Source organism: Podarcis melisellensis (assembly GCF_964234715.1).
Source record: "Podarcis melisellensis genome assembly, chromosome: 5".
NCBI classification, from domain to species: Eukaryota; Metazoa; Chordata; class Lepidosauria; order Squamata; family Lacertidae; genus Podarcis; species Podarcis melisellensis.
The window spans coordinates 85,542,519-85,554,182 of record NC_138537.1 but is presented as its reverse complement, the minus strand read 5'-3'; the positions used below and the strand labels follow the sequence as shown (position 1 = coordinate 85,554,182).

The following is an 11,664-nucleotide window of genomic DNA, read 5'->3' as shown; positions in this document are numbered from 1 at the left end:
TACATACGAAGTACAGGGGCTTTTGCAGGATGGATAGGAGGGTCACACCTGCACTTTGGAACTCCCTGCCTATTGAGATCAAGAAGGTAGCTGCACTCTGGTTTTGTCGGTGTATGCTGAAAACATCACTGCTCAGCCAAGACTTCCCAGATGCTCAGAAAGTTGAGGTAATTTTAATTAAAAATAAAAAAAATGTATGTTTTAAAGTATGGTTGTGAATTTTTCTTGATTTTGCTATTTCATCTTTTTGTAAACAACTGAGGTTATTGTCCCGCCCTCCTATCAAGCGACGAAATTAATAAACATAAATAAATAAATATACTCCCCAACTACAGTCTTAAGTACTACCACGTCAGGGAAAACTAGCCTCCCGTTTGCTACAGTGGACAGCACCATCCTACGACGATATCACTACCGGGGCCCAGTCGGGCGCCACAGCCCCCGAGGACTTGGGTGATTTAAGGGAACGCGGCCCGTGAGGCAGGAGAAAAGCCGCCATCTTGACCGGAAGCGCGTCATGGAAGACCGCGATGGAAGACCCCATTTCCTCTTCCTCTTCCCTGGCTCGCTCGCTCGCTCTCTCCCGCGCGCCTCTATGGTCGCCGAGCAGCATCCGGGTCCCTGTTGCAGCGGAGTGCAGCAAAGGCCGCGAGCGAAGTGAGGACGTGGCAAGCTGTGAGGGAGAGCGGAGCGGACGTGGAGGGGCCTTTCCGGTGAGCGGCGGCGGCGGGCACAGGAAGCGGAAGCCGGCGCCAGCGGCGGCCCGACGACCAGCAGGAGCGGGGACAGCCGGTTGAGGTAAGCGCGAGGCCGGGCCGATCTCTTTTGAGGCGCGAGGTTGTGAGGGAGCGGGGTCGGGAGGGGGGAGGCGGCTCCGCGACGAGGCCGGGGCTGAGGGATAAAGCGCCGCCCGACTCCGGAGCGCGCTTGGCCTGATCCTGACAGGCTTACGCCTCCGGCCTCCGGGGGAGGCCCTGTGCTGAGCCGTCCGGATGGATCCCCGGCTTAGCTTCTCCCTCAGCGAGTTCTCATGACCAGGCCTTGGGCTGATTAAATGCCATTTTGACCGTGTTTGTGAGAGGATGTTGTCTGTTCTTTTTATTATGTATTTTGTGTGATCTCATTTTTTGCACTTTTATGTGTTGAACCGCTCGGTGCTCTTCGCTTGAAGGGCGATATACACATTTAACGAATGAAATTAAAATAAATGAATCTTTCCAACCCAACCCTCGCCACCCCCCCCCCCGGACTGGTAGGAAATAAGCGGCGCTTTTCCTCCCCCCCCCCGCTTTGCTTCGCACAGGCACCACGCAAAGTGTGTTCCTCTTGACGTGTGCTGCATTCACAAGTGCAGGTTGATAGGTGCGTCCCTGAGGCTGGTCGGTAACAGGTTTGATACAGGAGTTGGGGGAAATTATTCAGACAACTTCCAAATAGAGAGCGGGGAGGAAATGTTTTCCCTGGCCTGCTGGGGTTTTCTATATGTGGGAGATTTAGCTCATAGGGAGTAACCCCACACTCTGATCTGCAGCCAAAAAGGGAAACAACCCGAGAAAAGCTTTACCAGTCGATCCTGCCGAACGTGTGAACAGGGCTTGACAAGGTGAAACTGAGATGAAGCAATATTGTGTTTATGTAGGAGTCAGGCTGCATTTCAACGAAAGCGTTACTAGGAGCCTTTTTTCTTTCTTTTCAGAAGTAGTAGCAGTGCTTACTATTAGAGACTTCTTTTGAAACGCTTGGTATTAGGAGCAGAGTTGGAAGATACCCTTAGGATCATATAGCCCAACGCCCTGCAATGCAGGGAAATGCAGCTGTCTCTTATGGGGATTAAACCTGCAACTAATGGAATAACTTTGTTTTGAAACTTAGGTTCACCTTGAAGATTTCAAAGCACACCATGGTGCTTTCCTTTCCCCAAGCAGTGCACATTAACTTGCATTCGTGCTAAATTGTACTTTGGACTGCAGCATTAGTTACGCATAGAACTCTGAAGAGTAGCTTCTTCATTTGCGGATTATATATGGGGCCAGGCTTTAAATTCCCTAATTTTGTCCTATCCCACTACCTCATGCAACAGGACATTTACATATTGCTCATTTTCTAAGTTTTGTTAGAAAAGGGTTTCGCTCTTGCCATAAGAATGGATCAGTTTTATGGACAAGTTGTCCACTTATTAGTCTGTGCAAGGCTAGATGTGTATGTAACAGGGTGATTATGCTAATACAGAGATATTTGGAATTTTGGGAGTGTGTTGTGGGCACCAACCCTTCTTGTTACTTCTCTTCCCCATAGAGAAAGCGCACATACAGAAAGAGAATCATTGTACTGTACTTCCAAGGGATCTGGGTAAAGGTTGAATATCTAGCAGGATTAAAATGTTTCCTTTTCAATCTACACAATTTTACATAGTATCCCTAAATAGCCACTGCCAAATTAAAGCTTACCTTGGCGGTAGACTGCGCAGTAAAAATCAAAGAGCACATCTATGGATACAGAGTTTACCTGTGATTGGAGGGGATCCCTTGTAAAAATTATGATGATCCATAAGTTTCTATATCTTGAGTCTATATTTTTTCACAAGGGCAGTGCTAGAAAACATCAATTCTGTGATTTTTGGTTTTGCAGTTCATTCAGTAGATAGGTGTGACATTTATTTGATTGCCAATGGGGAAGGGGACTGTGAGAAAATAGATTTTAAAGAGGATCTGTTGTATTGGATATGGTGCATTCCTGACTTCTCTCCCTCCAGCTGCTCCATTATTCTCTCCTACTTCTCTTCCGTTTACCTCCTACTCTGCCGCTTCTGTTCAAGTGCCAATGCAGCAATAAGAGCCTTGAAAAGCACATAGAACTGAAAGAATGATGTCCTTTTCAAGGGGTGAGGAAGGAAGCAGTGAGTGAGGGTGTTGCAAGCACCCCAGCTGTGGCACTAATGTAGTGGACTAGTGTAGCAGTTCTAGGTGATGCTATTGCATCCTTTTAAAGCACAGGTGGGCTGAAGGCAGATTGAGATCTGCTGATAGATTTGCACACGTGCCATCCTACTGCACTGTGGTGATCACAAAACAAGAGCATTAATTCAGAGTGAGGTGTGCCAAAGTCCAAAGCTCAAAGGTCTTAAAGGCGTTTGAGTGTATACCTCACAATACTGAGTTGTTTACCAGCTGTACAGCATACTAGCATGCTTAGACACTGTCGTAGAACCCATTGTGCTGGCACTTAGATATTTGCAGATGGCAAAAATAAAAAAGATGGAGAAGGGGAAATGAGCAGGAAGCTTGCAGAACAAAAAAAGGGACATAGCAAATGCCATTCCCTTCTGTAGCTTCACTTGCTAACCAGGATGCAAAAATTAAAACATGCATTATGGAATAAGCACTGTCCTCTCAGCATGATTCCTTGTAACATTTCTAAAAAATGAATTCAGTTTTATGCTTGTGCATTTTTGGTCAATACTGTCATTATACCAAGCCATAGTCTTTACATTATAGTTTAGGACCAAACCATGGTTTGAATTTCTAAACACGTGCCAGGGAAACTGTAGCTTAGAGCCACTTGTTGAGAAGGTAGAAAGCAAAACTAGACAATCAGCTTCATAGTGACGGCCATAACATTAGATTTGCAAATCATGGTTTGTACTATTTCTTGTTTGATAGGTGAACCATGAATTTAGTTTGGCCATCAGCAAGCAGTAGACTTGGAAGTGTTCTATGCTTTTAAAATTTGTTACGTCTATTTGTTAATACTACAATAGTGCAATGACATATTTTATGCTGTTGCAAATAGGGCTGTGTTTTGCTGTTAATGGTTGTAGCCTTGCTTTAAACTAAAATTTCAGTGTGTTATGAAGGCAATGTATTTTATTTCTTCTGGATTATGTGTGTGCTGATTCAGAAGATCACATCTGCAAAACATCCCTTGCACTGATACAATCTGACATACTGCTGGAAATGCTTGATTATCCTGCTATAAAAGAACTTTTTGCTACTAGTAGATAGTGTTCTGAAGAGTATCAGCTACTGTGTACAGATTATTGCAGGAGACTGACATAAAGACTAATTTATTATTTAAACCCTATGTTCAGAACCATGTAGTATATACAAAGTTATATAAACTTTGTCCCCAAATAGTACCTGGTAGTAAAGGTAATTCCATTCAGGTCCAGCATATCCAGTAGCCATGGTCCATGGGAACTGTAGGACCACAGGTTAGCCAACCAAGCTATAAGGATATGCTGGCTGGGCCTCCTGAGGATTGTATGAATGCCTTCTTTGGTCATAGCTTTTAGACCTTAATTCTTGTTGAATCTGTGTTATTTTAATTTTTTCATGTATGATTTTTTTTTAATTTATAAAATAAGTGCTTCATAACATCAACATTATTTCTCATTGATGGCCCAGTTTCTTCTGGGGGTAATTGGCAGGGACCATAAACTGGTGATGAATGGGGCCAGAGATAAAAGTGTTCTGGATTAGCTAATCCAGAATTTAAGATTAGAATTCCCGATTCCAAGCAGGTCTGAGAAGTAAGCCCCAGTGCTATACTCACATAAGTATGTGGATAATTTTTTTTTGTACAGTGAGCCAATAAAGTTCATTGTCTAGAAAGCAACTGAAAGTATTTTCTGAATTAGTCATTCCTATTAGTCCTGTAAGGAACGCGGGTGATGCTGTGGGTTAAACCACAGAGCCTAGGGCTTGCCAATCAGAAAGTCAGTGGTTTGAATCCCCGTGATGGGATGAAATCCCGTTGCTCAGTCCCTGCTCCTGCTAATGTAGCAGTTCGAAAGCACGAAGTGCAAGTAGGTAAATAGGTACCACTCTGGCGGGAAGGTAAACGGCATTTCCGTGTGCTGCTCTGGTTTGCCAGAAGCAGCTTATTCATGCTGGCCACATGACCCGGAAGCTGTACGCCGGCTCCCTCGGCCAATAAAGCGAGATGAGCACCGCAACCCCAGAGTCGGTCACAACTGGACCTAATGTCAGGGGTCCCTTTACCTTTTATTAGTCCTGTATGCTCTATCCTGTTTTGTATTACAAACATATATAAGTGGCAGAAGCCTACTATTTTCTACCCAGATGGGGGTGGGGGGGACTTATCCCCAAGCCATACAAATCAGGGAAGAAATGAAAAACAAATCATTTTTTTTAATCAAATAAAAAAAAATTTGGTCTGACTGCTCTGAAACTACACAGAAAGAGTTTAAAAAACACCCTACCTCTAAAGGTCAGGAAAAGCAAGGAGCAGACCAACTGGAAGGAAGAAACTTTGATGGGATGAAAAGGTTGGGCAGCTTTAAGAGATATTGGGGAAATACACCTAAAACAAGCTTGGAGCTCACAAAGTTACTCACCTGTAGTGTAATGTGTGTGTAAAATTAGTTTAGAAAACAGCACACATTTGCTAGCACTGCAAGGTCTGGTTCTTCATTTCAGCTCTTTTGCACAAAATCCTGGTTTGAATGATGGCTCCTAATGTTTCTCTTTCCTTTCTCACAGGTGAAGGCTAGTTTGGGGATGTGAGCACAATGAGCGTAAACCAGCCAACTCACACAGGGCCACCTTATGGGCAGCCACAGCCTGGATATGGAGGATACCTGCCGCCTGGTTACGGAGGGCAGCCAATCCCGACCGTTCCCGCCTCACAGTATGGTGCTTACAATGGTCCAATGACAGGATATCCGCAGACAGCCCCCCCACAAGGTATCCTTCATTGGTATAAAGGGGGAAATGACCTTTGTTTTTAGATATATATATTTTAAAAAATGTTTACCCTGCTTTTTAATGTTCTGTATGTGCCCATGAGGTGGTAGCAACAAAAAGATTCAAAAGTGCATTTAAAATATTCAGTATAAGGATTTATGGTACCACTCTATTCTTCCCGGTTAGACCACACCTAGAGTACTGTGTCCAGTTCTGGGCACTGTAGTTTAAGAAGGATATTAACAAGCTGGAATGTGTGCAGAGGAGGGCAACCAAGATGATCAAGGGTCTGGAAACCAAGCTGTATGAGGAACGCTTGATGGAATTGGGTATGTTTAGCCTGGTAAAGAGGAGACTGAGAGGAGATATGATAGCCGTCTTCAAATATCTAAAGGGCTGTCTCATGGAAGATGGAGCAAGCTTATTTTCTCCTTCTCCAGACGGTAGGACCCAAAGCAATGGATTCAAGTTATAATAAAGGAGATTCTGACTAAACATCAGGAAGAACTTTCTGACAATCAGAGCTGTTTGACAGAAGAATAGACTCCCACGAGAGATGGTGGACTCTCCTTAGAGGTTTTTAAGCAGAGGTTTGATGACCAATTGTCATGTATGATTTAGTTGAGATTCCTGCTTTGGACTAGATGACCTTCAGAGTACCTTCCAGCTCTACAATTCTCTGGATGCAGATAAATATCCTTTGTTCTTCATGATTTAAGAACTTGTGCATACAATTATATTTCATAAAGCAATGGGAGATGGTTCAGGCGGCAACGAAGTTTCATGGTTGTGCATGGGGTTTGGGAGGGCTCCATGCTTTGGTGGTCCACAAGCATTAAAGCAATTGGAAGCCCCTAGGAGAAATTTAGCTTCCTAGGATGTTGTGCTAGATGCTTAGTTGCTATTCAGCTGGTGTAAAGAAGTGGGCATTAATGGCAGCAGAACTAGCTGAAAGGCCACTTGAAGGAGTAAAGTTTGTGGTGTTAACCTCAGGAAAACTAGCTGCTTTATCATGACTTATAGTCTTGGAATAGGAATGATTGTTAGTTCTCTTACCTTTGCACACTGGAATCATAGCGGAGACCATAGAGAGTTGTATTTATACTAGGCTTTAATGAAGGAAGCTGCTGCAAAGTTAGCACATGTGCTACATTTAATACCGTATTTTTCACTCTATAAGACACTTTTCCCCTCCTAAAAAGTAAGGGGAAATGTGTGTGCGTCTTATGGAGCGAATGCAGGCTGCGCTGCTATCGCTGAAGCCAGAACAGTTCTGGCTTCAGGGATAGCTGTGCAAAGCCTCTTCAACAACATTTGATTCAGATTTTTTTTTTTCTTGTTTTCCTCGTCTAAAAACTAGGTGCATCTTATGGTCAGGTGCGTCTTATAGAGCGAAAAATACAGTAGTTATTTCTGTTAAACAGAAAGGTAATGTTGATGTTGCATTCTCACTTTGGAGGCATGTGTAAAGTTGGCAGATATTTGTGGGGGAGCTTCTTGTTTTAGGGTAGCTTACTGGGTGAGCTTCTCAATTTGCTCATCAAGTAGTTCACTCATCAAGCAGAAAGTTCTGCTGTTTGAGGTGAATCTTCTCATTTTTTTTACTTTGGAACTACTCATCCCTGACGTCTCATGACAGGTAGCAATAAACTATATTGAAAATAAACAATGATTGCTAAGCAGGAGGAAACTCCAGCGTTTGTAGGACTAGCACAATGCATTTTATTTGAAGTTTTCCAAGTCTATTCTTACTGATGCATATATTGTCTTCCTAGGTTACTTTCCTTCAATGGGGTTTCCTTCTAAGGGCTCTCCTGTCTCTCTTGATTCTGATGCTTCTTTTACTCCCAACTTCATAGGTAAATGCTTTCCTCTTCATGCACTGTCTCTTATGAGAAAAGACTGGTTCAGATGCATTTCCTTCTGAAACATTACTCTTGTTTCATCTGAAAGCTAAGCCACGTAATTATTAGAATGTGTGGAGCTGTGATGCCTTATTACAAGGAATGTGCAGGTCTCTGGGACACAGCGGTGAGATCCAACTAAGTTGTACTCAGAGGAGACTTAAATCCATTGATTTCAGTGGGTTTGCTCTTGAGTGTGGCTAAAGGTGGAGATCACCCTTTGAACATGATTCATTTCCTTCGAGTCTTTTTGTACTCAGGGTAAAGTTTAAAAACAGCATGTAGTCCTTACTTCTCGGTGTGCGTATTCTGCAGCAGAGTACATGTCTATGCATCTTTCTTACATGGAAGTGCTGTCACTTCAGTAGACTGATTATTTCTAAAGTAAGGAGGATCATACATACTCTGAGCAGGACTGGCGTTGGATGAAACCCTCTGACTTTTATGTAGCTGTAATCTAGACTACTGTTCAGAGGTAAGGGTTGCATCCATTGCTCTGACCAATTTGCCTCTGGCCCCGCCCATCACTAGCATGTAACTGTCAGAAGATTTTGCATGAGGAAATGAGCCCTTTAGGCTGAAAAACTGGTTTACCGCTTTCATGTCATAGACGCTCAGCCAGATGGTTTAACCTTTGATGGTTGCGCTTCCCCAATAGAAACTCTTTCTCCTTTTGAGAAGGAAGTGCATTATTACATTATATGACCGCTGGTGAGAAGGGAGCAGCAAAGCTTAACTTCACCATGGCTGTACAAATCTTTATATTAAAGTGTATTTATCCTGTGCTTTATATTGTTGAAGTAATTTGAAAAGGCAGTTAACTTTTATGAGTAGGCCTACTTCTGTGGTTACCCTAATGGATTCCCTAACAATTCAAAAAGGATACTAGGCATATGTTGTAGTAGTCCATTGGTAAACCCATATTGCCCAAAGGAGAGGAAGCTGAACCAGAGGAAGTGACTAGAGATAACTCTTGTTAATGTAAACTGCAAATTTGAGTGGACTTGGCAGAACCTCAATAGATGCATAGAATGTTACTAGAGGAAGTGAGCAAATAGAATGCAAATCAAATGAAGTTTTGGTACCTCTTTCTCTTGTATACAAGCAAGCAAAGCATCAGTTCCAAATTGCTTGCATGTGCGCACAGAGATGCATCCCCTCCCCTCCCCATATCTACTGCCTTCTAATCCTTTGGTCTGTCAACTCCAATGACAACCATTTTTTTCTTTTGAGAAGCAGATGCCACCAGAGAATCCTGAAAGATGTGTGTTAACAATATTTGTCTTAGAGGAGTGACCAGCTAATTAAAATCTCACATATTTAGCAATACATGGTGAATACTCAAAAGAACCAGCAAAAGGCAGTCTTCTTCTCTTTTTTTTTTACATCTTATTTGCTCAGAGATATTAGAACAAAGTGGTTGCACTTACAAGACACCTGCCTTTCAACTCAAAATATTTAAAGTGGTGATATAATCCTGCCATTCTTATGTCAGAATTTTCTGAACTTTGGCCAGATAATACATTATCCGTGCCAAAATTCCTAATTTGTGCAACAAATTGTCTTTGTTTTATAGTAGTATTTTTCAGGCCTTTTAATGATAAAAAGCTGGAAAAGCCGTACACCTTAACTCTAAATCAGCTCCCATATTTTGGTAATAGTTCTAATATATAAATATTTCCAGTAAGAAGATTCTCATGCAAATAAAGATTGTACACGGCTTGTCGAAAAAGAAAAATGTTAAAAGTAATCTGACAAATCCTTGTCTGTTCCTTTCAACCACAATAGTGACTTTTCTTGGGATCTGAGATGCTTTATAAAGCAAAAAAAAGGGGGGAGCTAGGAACAGCAAGCCTTATTTTCACTAGCATATTTACATGCTTCTATTAATTTTCTGTCTTTGCTGTTGAAAATCTGGATAGCTTTCTGTTCTTCCTTGTATGCATGTGCTTCCTGATAATCCCATGAGAGATCATGCCTAGCATATTTTAAGTATCTTCATAAGTGGGCCCCCACTTATTTATTTGTACATGACTGACATGCAGTTCAATATCCCTAGGTTCCCTGAGAGCTCCCACTACTTCTGGAGCACCTGCTTCAGCATCTGGCACATTAGTTCCTCCTGGGCAGCCGGCCTATAGTCAGTTTGGACAAGGAGATGTACGCAATGGGATTCCTGCATCTACAGCTCCATTGCAAAGGTAATTAGGACAACCGTCATCAGACTCTAAGCCTGTCAGTACAGACAGCGACCATTTTACAGTCAGATGTTAGATCACACACACGCTTGTCGCTGCCAACCTGGAAGTGGCCTGAAAATGGGGTGTGGCAGGGCTTATGGGCACTCCACCAACGCATGTGGGAGTCAGGAATGGAACCCCTATGCAGAATGGTTGCCGTCTGTATCAAATTTTGGGGGACAGAGCACCCATCCACTCCCTGCAGAGCAAAATGGTGTGCTTTTGGTTTGTTACATAGAGAAGTTGTTGGGCTGACTTCTAACAGCTACTAAATGTGGTGGTAACTTTCTATTTTCTATAAGCACACTTAATTGGATATACTTCATTTATTTGTAATGCACCAGAATGCTCTTCTCAAGACAGTTAGCAATTAGTGTTATAGTAAAGCTTTAGAACAAAGGTGAGCAGTACGTCTGTCTCAGTCAAGCAGTCTACCCACAGCTGAATTTGCAGTTAGGCAACAGGGACAATACATAGTTCACCACCACACCTTATTCAGCCATGTTGAGTGAGCAGGTTACTCATCATCTGGGTAATCAGGCTGCTGCTTGCGCAATTGGGCTGTTCCTTTCTCCCTTCTGCAGAGCAGGAGCTCTGCCTCCACTGCTTTTGCAAAATAGTACATCTTTGAGAGCAACTGTGTAGGCATAAGCTTGCACATAACTTTCTGGTTTAATTTAATGTTTTATTTATTATTTTATTTAATATTTATACACACATACGTAACCAAAAGACACCATCACAGTGGAAATCATTAAAAACTAGAAGGAAAAATAGATAAAAAATTAAGTGGGAAGACCGTGAACCCATTAACCATAGCTTGCAAGTTCATATTTTACTTTGAAACAAAGCAACCACATTTTGAGTGGTCACAGGCTTTAGGAGTAGGGGAGCGGCAGCATTGGCACTAGTGCAGAACCCCAGAACTGCCTCTGCAAGCCACTTACCCACCCTTGTCTGCTTTCCTAAGAACAGAGATTGCAACCTACCATCCCAGGCAATAAATGTAACAGAGGGTTGTGAAGCCAACAGATGATGAGCTGGACAGTTTCTCCTTTGCTTTTCATCTTAGATTAGGAAAGCTGAAGTGCCTGAACATCTGTTGCTTTGATTGATTGGTGTGCTGCAAAGGGGTTTTAGAACCTTCCCATTCTGAAAACTGCAGAGCCACTGGGAAGATCTTCATCACCACTGTCTCAGGACTGTCTTTATTCTGCTTCCTTTTCTTAGACCTCCTGCTTCTCAACAGTTCATGCCTGGAACAACGCCCACACCTGTTACCCAGTCAGCTACTTTCCAGTCATATGGGCCACCTCCAACGAGCACACAGCAGCTGACCAATCATATGGCAGGAATGCACATAGGTGGCGCATCAACCTCTGTTCCCTCCCCAGGTGTACTGGGCTATGGTGAGTAACCAGAACGTTTGAATGCTGCTTGCTTGCATAGACTAATTTGGAGTTCCCTTGAGAAGGATCTTCCAGACTGCTATGGGTACAATTACTTCTCTCTTTTGCAAGTTCTGTAAAATGCAGTAAAGCAGGTCCTTGTGTTGTAACTATTGCATGCTGTCACAACAACTCTTAATTGGAACTCAAGTAGTATAATATATAAAATGGTTCCAAGATATTAAGCAAGGAAAAAGGAACAACTAAATTAACTAAGGTTGATAATCCAGCATAGGTTATACTCGCAGTAGATCCACTAAAACTATTGCTTTAAGTGAGGCTACTCAGAGTATTAGGGACACGGGTGGCGCTGTGGGTTAAACCACAGAGCCTAGGACTTGCCGATCAGAAGGTCGCGTTTCGAATC

The 11,664-nt window shown here is 42.8% G+C and overlaps 1 protein-coding gene across 3 annotated transcripts in view; it reads left to right on the top strand.

Moving 5' to 3' along the window:
* The first annotated feature begins 618 nt into the window (after nucleotides 1-618).
* The window catches only part of SEC24C (SEC24 homolog C, COPII coat complex component), a 39,674-nt gene continuing 28,628 nt past the window's right edge, over nucleotides 619-11,664 (top strand). For 2 of the 3 annotated variants that reach the window (XM_081913487.1, XM_081913486.1), the window contains exons 1-5: nucleotides 619-798; nucleotides 5,502-5,705; nucleotides 7,481-7,564; nucleotides 9,669-9,810; nucleotides 11,080-11,258. In XM_081913487.1, coding sequence (XP_081769613.1) covers nucleotides 5,531-5,705; nucleotides 7,481-7,564; nucleotides 9,669-9,810; nucleotides 11,080-11,258 — 580 coding nt within the window. In that variant the 5' untranslated portion in view covers nucleotides 619-798; nucleotides 5,502-5,530. The remainder of the gene's footprint in view (nucleotides 799-5,501; nucleotides 5,706-7,480; nucleotides 7,565-9,668; nucleotides 9,811-11,079; nucleotides 11,259-11,664) is intronic. The other variant, XM_081913488.1, reaches the window with a different exon arrangement.